Source organism: Contarinia nasturtii, unplaced genomic scaffold (genome assembly GCF_009176525.2).
Source record: "Contarinia nasturtii isolate CC-2019 unplaced genomic scaffold, AAFC_CNas_1.1 Cnas_scaffold_695, whole genome shotgun sequence".
Classification (NCBI taxonomy): domain Eukaryota; kingdom Metazoa; phylum Arthropoda; class Insecta; order Diptera; family Cecidomyiidae; genus Contarinia; species Contarinia nasturtii.
The window spans coordinates 11,201,753-11,227,513 of NW_022198046.1; the positions used below are offsets into that span (position 1 = coordinate 11,201,753).

A 25,761-nucleotide genomic window follows, 5' to 3' on the forward strand; every position below is an offset into this window, starting at 1 on the left:
GATGAATTTTCATTAGTTTAAAAGTATTGAAGCTTGTTTGGTCGCGCTGTCAATAATTTCATTCATTCTCTAGCCATATTCCATTATAAAAACAACTCATACTCGTTTTGCGATATGGACGACGAACAACACGCAGCAATAATTTTCGAATTAAATTGAACAAAAAAAAATATAAAGCAATTTTTTTTCTAAATTCTTTGTTATGTTTTAACAATTTTCTCAGTGAAAATGTGAAATTGTGTTAAAATATACAAAGTTGATTTGGTTTACGTTTAATCGTGTACGCGTATTCATTTGACTCGCGTTAAAAGTTTTCTGACACATACACAAAAGTGGTGACATAGCGAAATAGCCAAAAAAACAGAGACACTTTCATCGAATTAAAGACAAAAATATCGAAATTTATCGCAACAGAATATCGTGTGAAATTGACAACATTTAACTTTTGACGAAAAATCTGTGTATTTTGTGAATGAAAACGAGAAAGGACTGCAGGCAGTGACTGCATGTTTTTTTTTGTCATTATACTTGAAGTGCACCAACATTTGATTGCCATACAGTGAGTTGTGAGTGATAGTGTTTATTCTTTTCGCTTTGTTTTGTTGCTCGATTTCATTTTGTGTGTGCATGCATATAAAAACGAATAAAAAAAATAGAAACAAACTAAACTAAATATTAAAGGTTCGTGCAAATATACACGTGTTTATTAAAGAGAAAGAAAAAAAAAACAAAAAAAATTCGTGGAGAATAGAGAAAGAGAGACGCCAGTAGGAAAGGAAAAAAAAGCATGTGATTACATACGCATATAATGTTTCCTGAGCAACAACAACAATTACGATAAAAATTGACTCTTTCTGTGTGTTTGGTGTTGTTGTCAACGACTAGCTGTGTGGCGATTAGGATTCTCATTAATTCAGCAAGTAAGTGTTGATTTCAACGCGATTTTGAATGTATATAAACGACAAAACTGCCAAGTAAAATTTCATTTTTTATGAACTTTTTTTTTAAATCATTGAACGAAAGTAATTTTCTTGGCTTATTATTTATTTCAATTGTGTAATTGAAGTAGTATGAATTTGTGTATATGTGTGTGTATTATTTAATGATTTTTGTTTTGTTTGTTCCGCATTCAACTTTTCTTTCTCTTTAGTTCCGTGTATTTAATTGATTTATGTTTGTTTACAAATTACATGGGTAGTTCGAATGCGCGCATCGAGTGTAATTTAGTGCATACCTTTCTAGACACGAAACCGAAGCGTTTCAAAAAAAACTGTTCTTATAGGAATCTACAAATACCATGAAATGAAAAGAAAATAAGTAACTAACGTGTGATCTTTGCTTAGAAATGTCATTCTCAAAATTTTCATGCAATAGAATGATATCTAGATATACCTGTGTTCATGCATCGACTACACGCATAGCATCGTTTAGTCCTCTTTCGCATGTGATTCTTTGTGAGACGAAACAAAAAAAAACAGACAAAGCGGTCAAATCATTCATATGATTTTTCGAAAATATAATAGCTGACGTATGTCAATTGAATGGTTGCCAAATACAAGCCAACACATTCAAATCGATTGAAATATTTCCAAAAGGATGTTTTAATTAAAGCGATGCTTTTGTTTCTGTCTTTTTCAAATGCTGAAATAGATAACCGAAACGATTTACAACACACGGCTATGATTTAATGCGTTGAAAACATTTTCATACATATATATCTGCTTGTGATATCAGAGATGAGATTCTCTCTCTTTCTCTCTCTCTCTCTCTCTCTCTCTCTCTCTCTCTCTCTCTCTCTCTCTCTAAATGATATTCGCAATAAAAACACAACGGAATGTAAATATATAGAATGTGGGGCGTTTAATTCGATTGATGTATTGTTTATTGTTGTCGTATCTTTTTTCTATTTTCCAATGCATCACATTTTCTTTATGCACATATGAATCGTTGTGGATAAAAAGTAGCTCTTATTTTTCTCTAAATAATACTGCAACATGAAGTTTTTTCACACGGTGTAACACAACAAATAAAGTATTCATAAAAAACTTTATGTTGCAGTATTATAAGAGCTACCTTTTCTCCGCAACGATTCATATGTTCTATTGTTGCCAAAAAATGACGGCATTTTGAAAAGTCGCTCGATTTAACAAATTAAGTCATTGATGAATCACAAATGTCATTAGATTAGACATGTTTGAGTTTGACGCGGTAAAATACTTTTAACCTGTGTTCACATTGTGATTTCGTGATATCGTGAATCATATTGATAATAGGAAAAGGTGTTTGATGCTTGTGGCCACAAACGTCATTCAAATGACAATATCTATAATGTGAATGCGTCATTTTTGTTTGTAATTGTGCGTGGGTAATCGACGCAAAAGTTCTTCGTGGTTTGTGTCATTTTATTTTCTACTTGCCAATATAATTAAATATCTAATCATTTTATGCATATTATGGCATTACCTTGTCGTTTGGCATACGTCAACACACCACCAATGCATCGAAATTCAAGCCAACAGATTCATGCAACCTTGGCGCGTGTATTTCAATATTTATCTGCTGTTTTGTTTTCAATGCAGCCGTTTTTAGAGCAGTTTAAAATTCAAAGATAAAAGTATTGAACAATCAATGTGCTGGTTCTACTAAGACTATGCATATTTTAAAATACATTTACATTAAGTCATTCGCAATCATGCACAATCCAATTGCAAACACTTTTTGATTTCTTCGAAATACAAAATGCGTGACATTTTATATGAAAAAAAAAAAGAATTCAAATTGAGTTTGCCATACGTGCATTTTAAAATGGTCAATTCAAGACAAGTTGATGTGAATTTTATGTACGTAACAATGAAAGTTGCCAGCATGTTTTCTAAAGTTTGATGTTGTTTTACGATCTTTTTTTTTTTGATTTTGTTTCATGCTCGAATAATTTCACATTACAATATCGCCATTCATGCATAAGCAGGTTGCAGATTCGCTTTTCTCTTTTACTTCATCGACGTCTTCGCCTTCATTGTTGGTTCTGTTCGAAATTTTCTTTCAGCTATTCATATATGCGTATGGCGTGAGCAACAAGCTGAAAATCGTGACTGAAACATTTTCCAACATATCGGAAAATACAAAACTCAATAAAAACACATTTTATTGACATGTTTGGCCCGCATCGTGGTCTTTCTCTGTTTACACAATTAGTTTGATAATATCAATAAAAAAACATAATATACGTCTTCAGACTATCATTAAAATGAAATATTATAACATTTATGGATGAATGATATATTATTGACAGCTGAATATGGGAACAGAGGAAAGCATACCGTTGCCCTGATTTAAAATTGATTTGATTCTCAGTTTCCTTTTACAAATATTCTTCATCCATCAGCGCCAATAGATCAGTGTCTGTATGTACAGTTTAAAGATATCAATTAGATTCTTTCAAGAAGAATAAACTTCATTCAATGATTATGGCTCTGAATCTAGACTAATAGACGCTGAGAAAATTGCGTTGCATGTATGATTTTGCATGTAGTTAAACTTAGATATTTGCTACAATATAATTTCAACCAAAGTCATTCTAAACCATCAACCAAAGACACTTCATTCAGTGCGAAGCAAAGTAGAATGACGCTGAAAATAGGTGAAACACTTTTCGATAAATCAATATAGAGGCATTTGATTACAAATACATTCACAGACAAGCTTCGTACATTTAAAATGCTATTTTCGAACCATATAAAAGCCGGGCCGCTGCTTTCATTGCGATAGTCAAATGACAAAGTTTCATTCAATATCCAATATTTGTGGCACATGTATTTTATGTCGATTTGTCAGTTTCCATGAAACGTTTTCAATCAAACCAAAACTAATGGGTTTGGTCAAACAATCGCATTAAGTGGCCGGTTGAACTCAATCAACTGGCACATCGAAATATGTCCGCGACACTTCGTTCAGTGTAATTGGTTCAAACCATTCGTTATTTCAATCATAAATGATCGTTAGAAAGCGAAATAACAAAAAAAAAACATGAATTGTCCATATGACAATATTTGGAGAGCTAGTGAATTGGAATTGTGAATATATGTTATTAACAACTTCCGTAGAAAATGTGCGACAATATTTATATGAATGTTTATTATGCTTCAGCAAATTTCAAACGAAAAATCAATGACCACCCACGTGAATCGATTCCACAGAGAATAAAAAAACACATATTTTTTTTCTGTACGTTGCGCCAATGACGCGCAATAGTTGAACAAACAAAAATGCTGTGTAATTTATTTGTCGATTCTTCGAAAACTTGGCTGCCTTATGCAATTTGATATTTGGTTTATGTAGAAGACAATGGAACGTAGGTTTTGCTGTTGTTGTATATATTTTTTTATCAGATTTCAATCAAGACCTTGAAATGCGACTTTTTACCACACTTATCTTTGGCAACGCCGGAATAAATGATCCGATTCGTTAGCATGACGACGCTTCAATGTCCGTGGCAACATACTTTTCTTAGATACATATATCAATTGTTAGTTTTCCAAACTACAGACATTTCTTTTTTTTTTGCTTTATACAAAAATAGAAATATCTATACATACACCGAAGTCAAAGTGCTCTGATTTATTCGTATCGCAATGTTCTTTCGACGAATACGATATGACCTTTCAACCTAGCTTCCAATCATGATCAAGTACTAAACCATTAAGGAAGTTGGACCTTTCATTTGCTTTTTTTCCAAATCACAATTCACACTGAAAATGATTGATGTTCTCTTTTAAATGGCATTCAGTCCGGTCAAATGGAATAATGTGTAATTGGTGCAATGAAAACGACACAAAATATGAATATATCGACGGTGGCATAATATGAAATAAATCAATGCATGCATTTCCGACATATTTTCATGCAAAACAACGTGGCGGTATATAACTGGCACACGATTAATTGTGAATTTTTCCATTTGTGAGCCACGTGGCTAATTTATTTAAACGGTTTTTTCTGGTTCTCTGTACTGTCGCAACAGCGTGTGTTTCGCCTGCTGTGTGCCCAGTTTTTATTTCAATCTAATGGTCAATAAAAGTACATACACTTGCCGTGAAAAATGTGAATTTCAAAGTTTTATGTAAATATATTGAAACTATCGGGGCCATGCTTCCATGATCATTGCTCAAAATGTGGAATTTTTTTAATGGCAACGCATAGTGAGCATTGCGAATTTATAATACATGTATGTATCGTTAGAACCATAGAATGTCGAGTGAGCGCGCGCGCGAGAGAGAGAAATGAGCAAAAGTAATCTAGAATATCAAATGAGAATGGCCAGAAAAAGAGAAAGAAGCACATTTAATGGGTGATATCGTTAGAAAAAAAAGTGGAAGTAGCAGATTTTCTAACGGCAGTTCATTCACTTTATATCGTTTCGTACACACCGTACTGACCATTGCGTTAAACATATGTTGAACAATTTTTGAACTGCGTTAAGAGGCAGCCACACACAATGTTCGCACAATTTTATACGCGCTCTTATTATTCGGTATAGAATACGAGCATCGCAATAGACGATGTGATATATCAGTACTTGACCCACTTAATTTCATCATATGTCGTACAACATCGTTTTATTCAGTACATATATAACTTTCCAACATATAGTAAACAATTCAGAGCTAAAAAAAATATCATGCTTTCCATCTGGTTGTTGTTGTTTTTTTCGTTCTTATTCGAACTGATTTACATTTTGAAAATGTTGTTTTCATTCTTTGTCTCGACAATATTCAAACGAAAGTCAGACAAAAACACTCAAAAATAACAATTTCTTCTCTGATGCCGATGTTTGCATAATTTTTTTTTCTAATTTCCGTTCTCTCCTTCATTTGAATACGTTTCAGTAATTTATTCGTTGACTTAAAATGCTTTTTTAATGTAAAACAATAGGGAGCAAACCATTCGAATTTTCACCATTTACATCGTCTCAGGTCTCACTTCGAGATACGTTTAGATTATTCGTTAGAAATCTATCATTTAGTTTACATTAAATAAATCGAAAGAGTTTATCGTCTCACTGTTTAAAACACTTTGATGTATTTTTCGTAATCAAATCAAACATTTTCGCCGAAATATATACAATCAAGCACTGATTTAAACTCACGTTATCGATACTGTGAAAAAAAATGAGTCAGTCTATTTGCTATTACAGTATATGTATAACAAAATTCTAATGAAATTCATTTTAAAATAATAATCTGTTTTTAACCCAAATTTCGTGAAAGAATATCAAATGAATCATGCGTTTTTTTTCTCTTACTTTCAGGAATGTTAATGTGGGCCAATCCAACTTTATATTATAAATGTTGACGACGTAAAACACAACAGATCTACTTTGAAAATTAAAATGATGCTATCGGAACACTAGGTATCTAATCATATATGCGCATCATTTTGACAGCTCCGAACCATTTTGCTTCGAAGTGAAACAATCCACGAGACATATATTCTTTGAATAGTTTTACGGTGTTTATTACAGAAAAACATGCATTAATCACAAGAAGAAGAAAACAAATCTGTGAATAATTTTGTTCAAGTCGCAAATATAAAGTGAAAAAAAAAATTAAGGAATTTCACATTCAATTGTTTTGCAAATAAAGTTGTGTGAATGACATTAATAGGGCCTGGAGCTCCAGGTATGTGTTAATTCAAATGTATTTTATTGAAAATAAAATACATTTGAACGTTGTTACACTGAATATTAAAAATAAAACACATTTGAATTAACATAGGTATGGCCTTCATGATGAAAAAGAAAAAATACAAATTTTCCGTCGAACTGAATCTTGAGGAGTTGGTTGAAGTGCCATTTTTAAATGCCGTTCTATTTGCAAAAATTCGATTACTCGATGGCGGCTCATTCCAGGAATACAGCACTCGGTAAGTACTAAAATGGTTTTCTTTTCTGGTACATTACGTCATTTACATACGCCAATTGTGGATTGTATCGAAGCTTCATTAAAATAAATAAATTCCCTAATGCCGTGAAATTTCATCAGAAATATGACAATAAAAATAGTTGAAGCTCTTTAGTTCGAATTGAACTCAGCAACACTTGAGAATTGACTTGAGTCACGCTTGTAATTAAAATAGCAGAAAGGCCATTTTTATGAATACATTTTTTACGTGGATTCGTCGTCAGCACCTAATTTTAGCCAACCTATTCACACTTTCTGAAAGCTACGTTTAATTAAATACTTTTTGCCAATTTTTCTCTAACAAATATAATTTTCGATAAAATCAATTCAAACAGCCACTTATCGCCATCGATAAAGGGAAGCGTCTGTGCGCGTGCCAGTCCAATATAGCTGGGCGATAATTGACATTTATTTAGATAATTAAAATCGCACTTTTTTTGCAAACAAAACCAATGACGTCGAACAAATAAATGCTAATCCACATATTATGTCTTTACACCGGACTTTGATATCACTTCAAAGCCGTCCGTCTAAATTGATGAAAAGGCAAGACAAAAGCATGTCAAAAGCATTTCTCTTGAAAAAAAAAGAAACAGCATATATTAGCGCACCCTTCAGCATTTTAATTTCAATATCTAATACGGAAACTATCTACATTATAGTATTCCTACACGTGATCTGTTGCTTTTTTCCTCATTTAAATTTTGTTTGTTGTTGTTAAAACTTTTTTCTCTAACTGATTAGAAAAAAAAAAAGCTGAAGCGAGCGCCTCCTTGAAACAACAGCAATTAAAATACACAATGTGATTTAGTACAATAATAAATTGAGATATTTCTATTTCGTTCGCTCAGCTTAATCTTTGTGACTATTTGTTTTTTACAAACTGACTTTTTTCTCTACCAATCAAATTCAAGCCATATGCTTTCTAACTGCGGTGTTCATTGTTTTTTTTTTATAAATATTTATCAGGTTTCGTGTAATTGTAATGTAATTGCCCAGAAAATTGTGTGTTGGATGCGAATTGTGCAAAAAGAAGAAAAAACTCTCGTTGAAGATAAAATAAATCAGTTAAAATATAAATCAAGATGTTTACAAACGGCAAGCAGTAGACAGCATCAGTTGTGGTTGTCCTTGACCTTAAGCCAATCAAAAATGTGAAGCTCAATACTCAGTATTCGTTGAAGTAGCTCATCCGTATGCGAAACGAATCGGAATTTTGTTCATAGGTTTCGCCCTATGGAATTTGGTTTTAATAAAATATTCACCATGGAATGTGTCGACTGAACTCAGCACATATTTTAACTTGTTGCTTTTGATTTTTTTCCATCGTCTTCAAAATTATTCCTTTGAAGTTACAAAGAGATTTATTACGTGCTGATGTATGTATACAATTCTATGAATATTTTTTTTCTTGCTCGAAATCATTTGATAATTAAATGCGTAATAACTAAAAGCAATTTACTGAGTGCGAAATGAGAAAATCATATGGTTTTTTTAAGAAAATGGTTCGACGTAGTTTGATTTATGCTTGAACTCATAAAATTTGTTTTCAATATCACATGAGGTCAATCGTTAGTTGAAATCCAATTGTTAGTGAAAATGTAATTACCTGGATTAACCTTGATCAAGCTCAAATACACATGTTGATCACGAATGACTTGAATATTTTCAAATGCGTCAAATGAGATTTGAAATCAATAGTATATAGTAAAATCTACGTTGTTTTGGCCACAGCGAAATCATTTTTTGGCACATAATCAACTGGATGTTCTGGTATGGTTTAAAAAAAAAGAATTTTCTGTTACAAAAAATTGCTAGCAAAACCAGATGCAAAAGAAGATAATAAACATATTCAATACCATAGCACAGAAATCAGAAAAAAAACATCCACAAACGTCACATTTGATGTTTTTCTACAAATGTGTGGTTAAAAAAATAAACACAAATTAAATCGTGCTGAATTTTATCAGTCGAATTGAATGTTGTTGTTGATATTTTTATAAAAGCACTAGCAACAAGCAGCTGAAATTAAATTATATTATAGACCAGTTTTTGGTTTTTACTATATCGCGTGTGAACTAATCACATTAAAACGTACCACACCATACACAAAAGTGCTAGCAGTTGAAGCCAGTAACGCGATGGAAACATGAACACGAACAAATAAAAGTGTATTTATTGCTTAGAAAATGAACTGATGGCATATGAGTTTCAAGCCTAATATATACATTCCCTTGCTTGTAAGCGTCAATTTTAGTTGCTGATGATTATTCGGATACCATTCATTTAGCAAGCAAAGAAATGCGACCGCGATTCGATTTTCTAGGCTTTTATTGTTTTTATATAAAAATCTAGAGTATCATTATTATTATTGTTGTTGGTGCCATTAAAACTGGTTGTCTAGATCTACTTTTGCCAAGCATGTACACATTCAAAAGCGTGTACTTTTTAGAGATACTGGTTTTTTATCGCCTCAAGATGGCAGACTGTTTTCATTCATTTTAGTACACTTGAGCAAAAGAATTTTATTTCGATAGTAAATCAAGCACACAGATAGAAATAATATGTACATATCCCTCCATAAGAACGGCTAATTATCAAAAGCTTCATCGAATATGTTCATAACAACTGTCGAATTTACATGGTGTTCATTCAGCTAATGTTCATTCATATCGTGCATGCATCACACAAAGTGAAAAGACCTTGACAAGGTTGAAAATGTTTGCTAAACAACAGAAAAAGACGTTGAAGTGAACGAGAAAAAAAACACGCCGCCGAGAAATGAGACCGTGTATGAGTTTCAGTGGCTGTTACTTTTTTTTATCTGTTTTGTCACTTCTTTTCTTTTACATTTTCTTACACTATCTCATTTAAGTGCGCGAACTAACCAATTTTACCCATGAATTAGTTTCAACATGTGCATATACGATGAACGGTGGTCGGTTCGGATGGTCGATCGAAACACGAGCCAGTTTCAGTGAGTAGTTACATGTGAATGTATTTATCGTTATATGCTTGTATGTTTTATGTTCGGATTTTTGTTTATCAATATAAATAAATGAGCGACGGGTGCTTTGCTGTTCAAGGTGCATAACGAGACTGTCCACATACGTGTATTGAAATCGCTACATTTTTTTCTACTCTGTATTATAATATATTGTTAACCACAATGCGTAGCGAAACAACAAAGAAGCATATGATATTTTTTTGTTGACTTTTATTTTCGCACGAAATTTATTTGTATGAATAGTCAACAGAGATTTGTGAAGCCATGTAAATAAAACTGTTCATGAAAATGACAAAACACAAGAACTTTTTTTTCACTCTCTTAAGTAATTGAATCGATTTTATGACGTCAAATGAAAACAATAAGTAAAACGCACCATCAACCACATACCGTTAGTATTCACACCCGCGAGCGAAAGTTGAGGTGTCGTGTGTGTTTATTACATTTTCTATTTTGTTTTACTTCCCATAATGGTATTTCTCTCCACTCCACTACACATCATCATCATTAGTCTTGATCGTAATCGGCATTTTAGCCGCAAAAACGTTCATTCAAGTCGTGCATCGTAGGACGTCTGAATATTTGCCCACATCACGGTAAACACGAATTGAATGGCATATGTTGTTGGCATTGTTTTTGATGGCAGGTGCTCGAAATATTTGTTTACTGCATAATTCAACTTTGATATCGCCCATAAATGTCAGAACAAATAGTGTCATTAAAATTTATCAACAGTCTAACCGAATCGTTAAGAGTGAACTTGGTCAATCGATTTTGTTTACACTCAATATTATAAATTTCATTTTCCAACTGTTTTCTACTAAATCCAATGCATTATATTGTAGACGTTTCGTTCATTCATTAATTCCAATTCAAATTGACTTACCACGCTGCGTGCAATACACGTCATCATTTGAAAATATTACGTGTAATTTTTTTTTCTTCTATTCTTCAACGGAATTGCATTTCGTGCAATTTCACTGTTCATTTCGAAATCAATCATCGAATATTTACACTTTCAATAGTTTTCTCTATTAAATCAAATCAAATCAATCATAAACGAGTATAAATGACGAGTTTACGAAACATGGCGTGAAAAATGGATACATTTTCATGCTGCACTTGTTTAACCTTCGTTTAATTGGAGTCAATGATTGATGATAATGGTCCATTTCTTAGAATTTCAGCTACTTGAAATCAACTTTTTAAAAACCAACCTCCGCTTTATAATTCGGAATGCGAAAGTAATTGCTTTTTTATTGGTTTTCACTTGTTGTTTTTTTTTTTTGGCAATTCTGCTCAATGGGGAAAAAACGATGTCACAATAAATCAGATGTTAACTCATCATTATAATTGGGCTATTGTTTCGCATTAGACAATTTAAATCTTACACAACCTCAATTGATTGTTAGTTAACGATGCGATTTCAAATTTATTCCAACAATATAAGTATCTTGAATTGAAATAAAACAAATAAAATCGAAAAACAAATGTATGTCATAAACGAACATTTTCATTGTATGACACAATATAATTTGTAACTTCAGTCGAACGATGATCTAAATTTCGGTCGAAAATGAATTCGGATCCACATATCGAATAAGAATGGAGAATGGGGGGAAAACGATGCTATATATTCATGAATAATGTATGCATTTTTAAATGCCAATATTTATTTGGATAGAGTCAAGACAGGATCACTGTTTGCAATGCAAATTGAAATTCTCAAATCGAATGATATTTTCAGATCAACACTGTGTCTTGAAATTCACATTTTTTTGCACATATGTTTTTGGAATCGACAACTCGAAATAAATTTAACGTGCAAATGAAATCGACTGGGCAAAAGCAAAGCGACGAAGAAAAATGGCAGTAACCGCAGATATAAATGAATAATTAGACTTTCTTTCTTGTGCTGTTTTTTTTTATTTGCCTTCAAATTCTCTTGAAAAACATTAACACCGTAAGAAATATTAATGGATCTTTCTAAAGTAGACTTTGCCCACACATTTAAATAAATCTAAGATCCATATCACGAGATTGAGAACGAGTTTTATTTTCTCTATTCCTTTTGAAGTGCATTTGATAATATTTGTACATTTGGCACAAGTACACAAAAATCAAGATAAAATTGACTTAATTAAACACACAAACATACGGCATCGATTAGAGCAAGAAAGAGTAACACATCATCGGATATTTATAACGATGAATACTATAACAATAACAAATCGTATAGAAACATATACCGTACCGTCATTCGGAATGTTAAACTGCTGTTTAAACACAATTCATTTGAAAAATCCATCTCTCGTGTGCATTTGTGTTTTTTTTTTGCTTTTAAAACAAAAACTTTGAATATTTTATATTCGAACTTAGATTTCCGCATAAATAGATAAATAGACTTGTGAAAACATTTTTTTTTAAATAGGCACCCATTTTTTTGTGTAGTCAACAATTCAAACCGAGTCATTTCAAAAAAGAAATAATTTCGACAATGGGCTATGAGCCAAGTGTAATAACAAATGTGTGGTTCTTCTGTGATTTTGAATCATTTTGTGTGCGGTGCAATGATCGATTTTGTTTATTCAAGTGATTGCAATCATTTCATTTTTTTGAGTATACAAATTATACTATCGCATTCAATGCCATTCCTTTTATGCTGATTCATCAAACTGATCACAAGACTGCCTCAAATAATGTGTTGTTGTTTTTATTCAATTTTAGTGAACTTTACTAGTAGAAATTTAGTTTCGTTTGGTCGAGTCGTGCAGTTCGATTTGCTTCAAAACATTGAAAGAAAAGAAAAATATATGCGCATGGTGTGAATACGGCATAAAAAATTTATTAAATGAACGTGGCATAATCGGTGCAGGCCAATGACCATTTTTGCATAATATTGCAAAATTTGAATGAATCGTATGGTTGACATTCAACTGTTATGATCGAAATTATTTTTAAACGAAATTGAAATGTCACAAGTAGGCATTGAACAAAAGCATACAGACATTTGTTTTGCGATAGTAAAGCAGTCTTTTTCGTTGCGACAATTGGTTTTTTTTAAACTATCTGTGATCAATCTATAATTTATCAACAAAGTGGGGTCAAAAATTTTGGGAATATGCGATAATTTTAATTGTTTACGATTTCAAACATCAATATTGCACAAAGACCAATTTGTCTATATTGGGTTTTTCGAAGCAATAATATATTTAACAGATTATTCTGATTCATAACTGTTTTAAACATCAAAAATAATACACTTTGTGGAGGTTATTTGAAATAGTTTGTTCCGTTATCATTCGACTAATTTATGCAATATATATAAAACTTGATATGGAACGACGAAACCCTCATTCTAGATCAAAGCTGATAAGAGTCGCCTTCAACGCTCAACAGTAGTCATATTTCTTTGAAATTGGATTAATCCGCTTTGAAACATCCTGGAATTTGATTGAATTATATCAACATTTTTTTCCCTACATTTTCTCCACTGAAACCATTTCGAATTCATCTGAAATATTAGTTGAGTTATAATGAAATTTGTAATTTTTCAAAGAAAAAAAAAACAAGGCTTTACAACGAAATAGAAAAGTAATTGGAATTGCACTTCAACAAAAAAAAGTATTAAAATGGAGTGTTCACATTGTGCTCTTTAATGGTGAATGCAAATAAGTCGAAATGTAATAAAAAAATTCGTTTCCTCTCTGGTTATTTTTTGTTAACAGCAACAACAACAGTAGCAAATAGTGTTTGTCAAAGGAATGACCTTTTCTAGCTAACTGCACATTAAAGTGAATGTGACTCGCTTGTGAGTCGTGCAAAATAAAACAAACGAACAAAACGAGTTGCGCTGGACATAGATGAATTTCATCGTGGCACCTTGTTTGGTTCAATGTGATAAAGAGTATATATATAAATTAAATTTATTGAAATTGAGCGCACTTTCGCACACCACCACCGATCTCGAATTTAACAACAATAATATTGAAATTGAATGCAATCAAAAAATGTGTAGTTTTTTCTCTTTTCTCTTACTTTTGTTTTCGTTGCGCGCGCATTTTCTTTGGAAATCTTTTGCGAAAATCCACAATTGACTCAGTGAAACGAAGAGAAAAATGAAAAGTATTTCTCTTGTTGTTCATATTCAGTGTGTGCTCGCGTATCGTTTTTCTTAAAACATTCCTATCGTGCGCGAGCATGTGAACAAAATGTGTGGATGTGTGTGTGTAAGCAACTGAATACTACAGCTGGCTGAACAGCAATGGCATCAAACTTTTGCAAAACAGACAATTACAAAAACCGAACCAAGTAAGAAAATATGTGCACACACCAAGATGTGAAATTGAAAGTCTCTTCGTGTACTTTCTGATGTCTTTTGTTTTTGGTTGCGCGTGTGTATTTAAAAAAATATAAGTATGCTGTAAAAAAAATACTTTGAGACTGTTTTCGAGACGAACTTGAAAGACATTCACCGATTTCTATGCATTTTGTAATACAATCTGATTAGAGATGTTTTTTGTTTTCAATTAAAATGAAAATTTCCTATATCATAATTTATTTATTGGCATGATTCAATGACCAATAACAACATGCCATTTGGAAGTGATTGAGAGACGTTGAACAGATACCGTTAATAAATAATACAAACATTCTGGTTTTTTCTCTTGAATTTTATCAAAGTTTCTTTGTATTTGTTTTGGTTCCGATGAAGTGACCTTCGAGTCTGATAAAACCAACGCTACGTGCTAGCATTGACCAATTTCTTACAATATATACAAAAAAAAGAGAATACCGATGAACAGAGATAATGATCCCATTTACAATCAACCGCAACGCAAGTCCGAAGCGTGTTCAAACCCGAAACAACAACAAAAAAATTCAAAGTGTTTGCGTTTTTATTGATTTTAATCGGTGATAGTTGTAATACCTCTCTCGCTATTGGTGTCTTGAACAATTTTTTTTTCACTCTCACAATATTAAATTTCGCATATAACATTTAATTTGCTTGAATTAATTTGATTATGAAGTCACGGCTCAATAGAGTCAACGCATACAAGCTCAGCAGATGAGCGTAATAAAGTTCAATTCAAAAGAAATATTCAATTAATAAATGACATATTTGACATGCTGTGTTAACTTTCATCATAACTGTCTTATATATGAATCGTTGCGGCGAAAGAGTAGCTCTTATTTTTCTCCAAATAATACTGCAACATGAAGTTTTTTTCACACGGTTTATTTGTTGTAATACAACAAATAAACTATTCATAAAAAACTTTATGTTGCAGTATTATTTGGAGAAAAATAAGAGCTACTTTTTCGCCGCAACGATTCATATGCAGAGAGAGAGAGAGAGAGAGAGAGAGAGAGATTACACAAAAAGAGCAAAATCAAATAAATATAAAATAATATTAATTATTATTGCTAGCATTGTCAGACAATTCAGAACAGATGATTCATGCATATGTTGGGTGGCTGCTATTGCACTCTCTCTCTCTCTCTCTCGTTCAAAACAACTGTACGCTTTCACATTTATCAATTTAAAATGCGATTACTTTTCCATTTCGATAAAATATTTGCAATCAAATCGAAGAAAAAGATGTTCAAAGTTTTTTCAATATTATTTCATTTTGTGCAATTGCTATGTTTTGCTTGCACTTTTTGACGAGCCATAAAATAAGATAAACTGTACTTTGTGCCGTTACGTAAAAGTGGCATAAAGCGGCAAATCGTTTTGACTTGATATAATGCGATTCTATAACATGCACTTCATTCTCTGTTTTCTTTTCATTTTTGTCGGGCACTTAAATAGTGAAATAGCCACATCAACACTATTAAATCTAAACTTAACAACAACAAGTCCGAATCATTTTATTACGCATTAAGTGCATGTAATTGTTGCTTGTCCGTAAATCTCATATTTGTATGTCTCTTTTTCCTTTATTTATATAATAAAATGATCCAAATTTCTGTTTGCTTTTGGTTTCAAAAAAAGTGAACATTTACGACTCATTTATAGCGATAGTTTTCTTTTTATTGCACGCATTGCCGTGTGTTCTTAAGTAAAGTATCTGTTTTTGTATTCAAAACGTCATTGCACTCACACGCACACACACCGTCCGCTGTGTGTCTCTACTATTATGCTCAAATAATACAAGTACACAATGGAATTTATCACATCGATATGAATAAACCAAGTTAGTTATACGGCTAAGACATCATTTCCTGCATCTGAAGAATTAGATTGGGTTTTCGTTTTACGATCCACAAAGGAAGTTTTGTTTCTGTTTTTTTTTTGTTCCCGTCCGAAACGACTTTTTATACATAGTTCGTGCTTGTGTGAACGGATGAAATGGAATTGCTGAAGCAATAGAAGAATAACATATATAAATCATGTTTTTCATTGATCGACAACTTCAGATATGGGCAGCGTATCATTTAAAAGATCGAAAACAGTGTGCATTTTAGACTGAAGCAATCAGTTTTGTTGCAAATTATTCTTGACGCACAATAACATTGACGCTTTTTAAATATGTAAACAATTATGTACATTGAATCATGTCATTGTCTAAGTTTATGTTCTATTATTTTTGAAATACCGTCAAAAAAGTTGAATTTGTCGCAGTGCATATTCTTTTATCAATTCAAAACAATTGAGCAATGTATGTTGTGCGTGCCAAGCATAAAATTTACAGTAAAATTGTTTATACAGAAGAATAAAACAAAAGGGTAATTAAAAGCCAAGAAAATCTCATGAACACGTCAAGAATGAAACAGAAAAAAAATGACAAACGAGAAAAATCACGGTAAAATCTCTGACTCTAACTCAGTCAGTCAAAGAATCTGAGCCAAATGAAGCTAAATTTAAATATTCGCATCATTGCTTGATCACTTTCGTGTATATACTATTATACACAACATATGTTCAAGCAATAAAGCTCATGTACAAAACTATTAATGAATAATTTAACAGCGTTCTATTTCTTTGTTATTTTTCCTATAAATCTTACATTTTTTTTCGAGTGAAATTGATGTCATCAATAGTTTAGTGATTGACCTCTGGCAATAAAAGTTCGTGTTTCAAATTGAACCAATCTGAATAAAAAAAAATGACAAAGAGCGACTTTCAGAGCGAACTGTCGATGTCACAGTTAATGATGTTGGTTTTCTGGCGCCTACGATTTGCATACATTATACTTTTATATATTATAGCGGTTCTATCAAAAAATTAACCTTTTTTTAGACATGGCTTTTGTTACGAGAAATTGATTTGGAACTTATTGGGAAAAGAATTCAAAAAATACCATCGAAATTCGATACAAAACACAATTCACATAAACTTCGAAAAAAAAAAAAAAATATATTGACCATAATTCGATTTGTTTTCCCTTTTTCTTCTATAGCGAGGAGGTTAAAAATCACACAGTGAAATGGAACCAAAAATTTGAAATTGTTTGTAAAATGTCGGCAAATGCATCTACCGGTATTTTGGATCCGTGTACATTACGAATATCGGTACGAAAGGAGATTAAAGGCGGTCGCAGCTATCAAAAATTGGGATTTATTGATTTGAATTTAGCGGAATTTGCTGGTTCTGGTTTGATACCAAAACGATGCTTACTCGAGGGATATGACACTCGGCATCGACAAGACAATTCAATGCTGTGCATTGCCATTAAAATGCATATGCTCAGTGGTGATATTCTTTTTAAAGTGTATGTATACTCTCATTGTTTCTCTTTTCAATTTTTAATAATAGATTTTAATTAAATTTCATTTCTCTATACATTTCAGTCCAACAAGTTTAATTAATAAAAAATTAGCGTCACGTGACGATTTAGGTAGTGATATATTAGTTGGTGTTGAAAATACACCGTTACCTGGAACGACGCGGCCAACGAGCGTAATACCATCAACAGCAAGCGTCAATACTCTGCCCGGTCTTGTAGGTGGAATACGTGATGATTCATCAATCACATCGGGATCATCTGGTTTTGGATCGTTACCAAAGAAAAAGAACGATGGTAAAACAAATGACATGTGCAATTTAAAATGCTTTCCATCATTATTTATTTAAAATAAAAATTTATTGCCCCAATTAGACGGTATGTCGATGATGGTAAATGTCACCGACTCAAGCATGTCTGAATCATCCGAGCCGTTGAACACGCTGCTGACCGATTCGATAACATCAACGACGGCCAATCAATTATCACTGCAGCAGTTGTCGGGAATTCAAACGCAACAATCGGCATTGTCAACCGCAAACACTGGCAGCAGTGGCATTGAGCAAGGTCATTCACGCAATTCGAGTAATACTAGTCAAGTGAGTACAAAAATGCAGCCAAATAATTGAATTTCATTCAAATAATACTTTGTTGCTTCATATATTCGAATTTTAGATGTCTAAAGGATCTGGTTATAGTAGTTTTTCGCAAAGTCAACACTCGAGGCAAAGTTCTGAAGGCGATTCGAGTCATACGAGGTAAATAATAATAAAAATAAAACATTTTGACGCGGTGCTTGTCTCAGCAATTCGATAAAAATAATATGAAATATGCTTGTCGCCCAGCATCACAGTTACTAGACACTACTTCAATAACCGCAACAATCGATATAGTTTATGTGCATTATGCACATATGGAAATTTTAAAAAAATATTTAAAACCTGACAAAATAGTGGACCACGTTTGTAAATACTAATTTTGTGTGCGTATGGGAGAATTTGATATTTATATTTATATATGAACTAACTGTGTGAGTGCGTGAATTCAATTCAATCTAAACATTCCAAACATGTATAATGTGATGAGTCTAATGTCGACAATAGATATCATCTACACAAATCCAACATTCATGAAACAAAAAGTCCACTTTTGACGGGGATACTTTTTTTTACTACTATGGAATTTCCTACCACAGAAAAATTTCCTTCAATTTACTAATCCTAAGGTGGTGTTTAAAAAACTGGAAATGGTACCACATCCAAATGATAGTCTTTTAAGCTAAGTTCCAGAACACTTGTATAAAAAAACAAGGCCAATTTAATCATTGCATCGATAATAACCGACTTCTGTCATCTAAAACATTTGCAAATACTATTTTGCTACCTCCATCCTCGTTCTCTATCTGTAAAAAAACGAAACAAATGTGCATTTTGTGTGCATGTTCTATGCGAAACCTTGACTTGCTATCTTGTATATATTTTAATTTTCTTGACGTTTTTGTTTTATTGAACTTATGTTTATAATTTAATTATTTTCTTTCTGAAATTTCGATATATATTTAGTTATTTTATTAATTCTTTATTGATCGAAAACTTAAAAAAACCTCCACTGTATATTTCTAAAGGTGTCATCCAGTTTTCTCGAAATCGACACCAATAGCGAATCGTCTGTATCCGAAATCGTCTTTAAAAATAAAAATGCCAACCAGTCCTGAATCGGATGGTGAAATTTATTTAACACCAAATACATCGGTGTCCATTGATAGTGATGATAATAGCAGAATTGGTAAAAACGTTGTAATATTTGAACATGTAAAACCGCCGCCACGTTCAAAGAACGGTTATCGAATTGATAAAATTCAAAGTATGAGTAGCATCGCAAATGGCAATCATAATTATAATAAAGATGCATCAAATGACAATCGAACCGATCATCAACTTTCCCATGATAAACAATATTCGAGCAATAATAATAATGATGGACAAAATAACTGTATATATCGCATGAATTCGCTGGGTAATCTGTCACAATACGAACGTGATTTCGGTTCAACGCCAAAGTCATTGCTCAGACTCAAAGAAGAATTTGAAAATCGACGTATTGCATTGTTAGCACAGCGCAATTCATTAAATAATCTACTAAAAAATAGTAATAACGATGCCACTGATAAAAATGGTGATAATAATAATTGTTTGTTTGCACGTACGCAACGAATGCATAAGAAACGATTCGGAATCGGTGATACCAAGTATATTGGTACTGAAAATGATACGCCCGAATCAAAGCAATATCATCTCACTAAGATGAAATCATTGGGTACAATATCCGATTCACTGGTCAGTGAACGCATCACATACGATCCATTTTTAACGCCAATGATACCGCGTCGACGGCATCCAGCCAGTTTGCATAGCTTTGAAGAGGAAGATACTCGAAATGATTTTAACAGTGATAGTGGCAGTTCCGATGAACAAGAAAATTTTCTACGTCATCAACCCGACGAACATGTACGTTTTATACACGAAAGTAATTTGTTGAAAGGCTCATTTGAACGTGGCTTTCGGCGTAGTTATAATAAAAAACACGATCGTCCAGTTTCAACAACGGCAACGGGTCTACGACAATCAGATGGTTGCTTTAAAATGCCATTGCCCGTTGATAGGCAGCAACAGCAGCAGCACTCTCATGTACCGGCTGAAAAACAACAAAAAAATCGATCATCTGTACACAGTCTGCCCAGTGATGGGAAATTTGAAGTTACTAGGTACGAAATGAAAAGTTTGTTTTCGTAGTCACAGATCAACTTGCAACAACAACAAAAAAAAACACAAAACAAAACATGACAATTTGAAATCTATCAAAGTGTTTGCATTCCCTTTTGTCATACAAAATGAAACACAAAACTCTTCAAAACACAATACAACAACAACAACAAAAACCATTTGATACCCACTGATAAATACATGATGCTACGTAAAACCGATACATACAAACCTTAAGCGAAACTTTTACAGAATTCCTGTACAATCTTTTTTGTTACTCTCTCGTTTGACATTGATGCTTTTGTTTTATTCATTTAGTTTTGTTTTTCGTTTGAAGATTTTTTTTTGTTTTTCATTTAAAGTTGTATTTTTTGTTTGGTTTATCAAAATGAGATTCAGTCAACGTTTCAAATTATATGGAACTTCTTTGCAAAAAAATTTTTTTTTACAACTTTAATTTGTCCAATTCACACTTGACAATTTATCGAAAAGAACTACTAATAATACATCGTACCACTTTATGTTCATATATGTGTCCAAAAACCATTACAAAAATTATTGCGCGTAAATTGCATACAATCACCCATAAGCATTTACCTATTATTATTAAATACCTCATTTGTATGTAGAACGTTTATAAATCATTCATAATATCCAATTTAAGCTAAATAACTCATTTCCATCTATGTTTTTTTCTTTCTCTCTCTCTCCATCTCATTTTTGTGTGCTTTCATTGTGTTCATATGCTGATGTGTGTATGGATAATAAAAAAACATAACGAATACATCATTGCAAATACAAACTAATCAAAACTAATTTAGAAATATAAGTGGATTACATCGACGACTGTTGGATGGTAGTTCACGCCAATTGGCCGTATTGAACGCAACCAGTCCGGAAGAAAATCAATGTAATTCGAGTAGTGAACAAGCTGTCACCGCCATCGTAACCACCACAGTCGTAACAAATGAATCGAATTCAACGTCATCGTTGGGATCAAATCAATCTTCATCAATGTCAGCTACCTGTAACAGTGCCAATTCACAATCAAACAATTCAAATGCAACGACTACTTTGTTGGCGTCCACTTCAACATACCCAATGGTTGCACCATCATCGGTTTTAGTGATCAGGCGACCAAGTGCTAACATGTTCGTCTCGCTTTTATTGTAAATTCTTTATTAACGCTTGTTTCGAACAGTTTTTTATCTTCTCTGTATTACATTTTGTTGCATGATTACTTTTCTTGCCAAACTTTTTGTTTGCCAAAAAAAACACGCTCATGTCATATTCCTTGGCCATTAGTTTAACAAAATATGTATACAATTGCATAAAATTCTCCTTTTGTATTTCTTTCATTTTTCCTTTTGCTTGAAAATCGAATTATATTCGATAAAAAACCATTATAAATATTTGAACATCTCCTTTGGTTTGACATGCATTCCAGAACCTTCATCCCGAAGGTCAATTGAAGTAAGAGAAAGTCTTCAATTCAAACCATGATGTAGAGTTTGAACACTTGCAAAATTGATAAAACCTTGACATTTATTTTTAGCAATATTTTTATTATTGTTTTATATTTGAATTTGGGCCAATTCGAAAATGTCACTCATAAAATTTATCATTTTAGTTATAATTTATTTATGGACAATTCTATGGTTTGAAAATTCACGACAAAAATGAAAATACTATTCGGCAATTTAAAAATATCTTGATTGAATTTGAAAGTTTGACAGATGCTCAAATAACTTGACAAAAATAAACCGTCACATGTTTTTGTTTTAAAATTTATTCACTCTCGTTGCTAATCAAACTAACAATTCCATAGTTCAATCATGTTTTTGTTTGTATTGTATTTGTGTGTATTTATTGGAAAAAAAACTAACTTTTACCTATCCTCATTTGTGTTGTTTTATTCATTTATCAATCATCTAAATGCTTTCAACGCAATGAAAAGGGAAAATATTTTCATTAAATAAATTGAATGCGTAACACTTCGGGTTTTCTTTTTGCTAAACCCATGATAGAAAAAACAAATTGATTGCAATAACATTTTTGAAAAAACAACCCGCATGAATTACCGCTATGTTGTAATGTGATAATTTCAGTTAACACTTCGATTCGCTTTACTAATTTCAATTCAATATGGTATTTATGTTATATATTTTCTTCTAATGTTTGCACGTATAAGATGCATGATTAAGTTTTTACCATTTTAAAAGTCATATATGTTTTTGTTGTTGTTGCTGTTGTTTTTCAATTTATTTATTTTTTTCTTCTGTTGTGTAAAGACAAAAAAAAATTGCATGTTATTGAATGAGATGAATTTAGCTATAATGAATTTTCTGTTTTTCTTTTTTTTTTGCAATTGATAAATATAGAAATCCGAGTGCAGGTTCACTTGCAAGTGAGACTGGTTCGCTGGATCGTATGAAAGCAGCAGCTGAACGACGAAAGAAAGGTTTAGATGACAGTGGAACAACGGTGTCGGGACGTGTCGAAGGCACCCGAGTCAATCCAGATTCGCTAATTGACGAATTATTAAAGAATACCAAATTAGATCAAGTTGGAGAAGGTAATTTCATGATTGAAATGGTTAATTTTAATCAAATCGTGACTAATTCCATTTTAAAATGTTATAATTACAGGTGGCGGTGGATTGCAGTTATACATTGCAAGCGATGGAACTGCATCACTGGGAAATCACAATGAAGTTAAGTCACGACTTTCTGGAACTGTATTTAAAGTTGTCAATCCAAGATAGTAGCGCACTCAACAAAATGCATTTTTGGTTGCCGCTACGATGACGACAAAAACAACAACGGTCTCTGGTCATTAGACCCATTTTGACATCATTACTATTTATTCGGTGCATGACGACAATTCCATAGCGAAAACCATTTAAACAATTAAATAAATGAAATCAATTTTATGTGTGTTTTTTCGAACTGTTGATTACATTAAGAAATTTCACTTTCGATTCGAAACATTTCAAAAAAAAAAAACTACAATTGTAATTAAAGTAGTAATTACACAGATTTGCAAGTAAATCTTATTTTGTAGAACAGCATTGATTGTATGGATAAATTTTATTAAACCTTTTTCTTTCTCATGAAAAACCAAATGATGTTCGACGGAAAGTTTTTTTCATGAAATTAGGAAGATGAGAAGAAATCAAATAAAAATGTGCACGCATCTGAATTCTTTTTCATGCAACTGACAAAGCAAATGAGAGCGTACAGTTTGTTTAAATTCTGTGATTTTTTATCTGTTTGTATGTTTCTTTTTTTAAATTTGTGGTGACACATGAAACGTGGGAATGATGCAATTAATTCAATTGAGATTAAAGCTGAACACACCGTATTTACAATTATTATTATTTTTTACAACAGAGTAAATTTTTCTAATTTTGTTGTCAGCGAAAAAGTAAAAGAAAAATTATGACATATTTTGAATTGAATATCATTATCCCCACTGTTCATGGTGAATTGTATAAAAAAAGTGTCTGTTTTATTTTATAGTTGTATAAATAAGTATTCGTTTTTCGATATGCAGAAAATAATTATATGATACAAAATATTATAAGATCGGCAAACACAATTTTGAATTGATGACGATTTTCTTGCAAAACCCATAAACACCCTGTGTGTGATGAACATCGATAAATGAAATTAAATTATATTCACACGGATTCAATCCTCTTTCTCTCTCTCTCTCGATAACTATAAATATTGTGTGAAATGTGAATCAAAAAATTATTTTGCTATAGGTTACTATAAAGCGAATTAGCTACGAATCGAAAAAGGAAAATATTTAATATGTTGTGAATTATGTTGAAAACAGCAATTGGAAAATATTGGCACATCTTTGTGTTCACATGAGAGTTATTTTTATTATTTCGCATAATTATAGCATATATATAGATGAAAGACTCAAAAAAAAATCTCAATACGTGTATGATAATTTTCTGAATTAATATATCAAATTCACAACAATTTTTATTCTGGCCGCTAACATTTTTTTACATTATTTATTTATATTAACGATTGTTGCTTGAATTCTTTCGAAAAATTATTCGTCAAGAGTTCTGTAACTTCTGTGACACCAGATATATCATAATCAGTATAAATCAAATCCCATGTATGCTCCCATTTTTCTTTCACAATGTGAGTCACAAAAAATTTATTTTTCCACAAAAATTAAACGAAACACCATTAATTTCGACACTTTACTTTTAACACATTTATGAGAAGATGGTATATTTTTTTTCAATTATCCTTCCCCCCTTGAGAGAGAACTATTTTGTGTAAATTTATATTTTGTTTCATCAGGCATTTTTAAATCAAAGAATTTTCCGTGCTATGTTTTCAAAATATAATGAAAAAAAAAAAACATGTAACAATACTCATACATACTAATACGAATAATAGATATATTCGCTAATGTGTGTTTAATGTATGCCTTTTATGTGTCGCCATTTGTACGAAGTTTTTACATTTGAACAAAATGAAAAGTCGTCATTTTAGATTTGATTAATTGTCTTTGTTATTAAACGATAATATTTGCATCCATCCAAATGACAAAGTGTTTTACAACTGTGAAAAATAAAATGAGTTAATTTCGTATTTTTTCGTATTGGAAGTAAAAGCAAGAGTATAAGTTATGAAATTCATCTCTTATTTTGATATAAACTAGATATAAAATCAAATTTTATTGAGTAAATTATTGAAAATCTAATTTTGAGCAAAGTGAAAATCGAATTGAAAAAAGAACATTTCTAACATTTTAAGTAGTGTATGCAATGAATTTGAAACAAAAAAAAATGATTCATTGGAAAAATTCAAAATTATTCACCGCAAACATGTAACATTAATATGCTGTTGTCTAAAAAAAATCCATTCAATAATAATTATTTATGCATTAGCCACTTAAAAACACAAGAAAATATTAAGAGAGATGAAAAGCATCCACTTTAAATTACAATATATGCACAAAAAAGCAAAAAGAAAAAATAGGCACGTCGCTTTGTCAAATGAAAAAAAAAAAATCTGAATAGATTATACTTCAGCTGATTGTTCTTTAGAGTCAAAAAAATATCTGCAGATATACATTAACAGTGACGAAAATTATTCTATAGAGAATGAATGAGATATAGAACGATAAGAAAAAAAAATCAAAGGATATATTTAAATTATAAATTTGAAATAAAATGAAAAATCAAATATACACAAAAAATCTCATTTGTTTGTTTTCACTTTTTTTTTTTTTTTATTGTGTTTAAGGCGAATCGGCGTGATCGTTGA

General features: G+C 31.7%; 1 protein-coding gene across 2 annotated transcripts; it reads left to right on the forward strand.

Annotated features, from left to right (window-relative positions):
- Positions 1 to 12: 12 nt before the first annotated feature.
- On the forward strand, positions 13 to 23,385 carry LOC116340871 (putative uncharacterized protein DDB_G0289263). 2 transcript variants are annotated; one of them, XM_031767596.1, is made up of 10 exons: positions 13 to 920; positions 6,308 to 6,677; positions 6,774 to 6,921; positions 17,373 to 17,684; positions 17,764 to 17,993; positions 18,072 to 18,295; positions 18,372 to 18,454; positions 19,321 to 20,460; positions 22,840 to 23,033; positions 23,107 to 23,385. In XM_031767596.1, the coding sequence occupies exons 2-10, from the start codon at positions 6,650 to 6,652 to the stop codon at positions 23,220 to 23,222; spliced, it is 2,475 nt and encodes an 824-aa protein (XP_031623456.1). In that variant the 5' UTR covers positions 13 to 920; positions 6,308 to 6,649; the 3' UTR covers positions 23,223 to 23,385. The 2 variants fall into 2 exon arrangements, with proteins under 2 accessions (XP_031623456.1, XP_031623457.1); XM_031767597.1 differs by lacking the exon at positions 19,321 to 20,460 and adding an exon at positions 21,280 to 21,609 and having other exon boundaries at positions 14 to 920.
- The last annotated feature ends 2,376 nt before the right edge of the window (positions 23,386 to 25,761 follow it).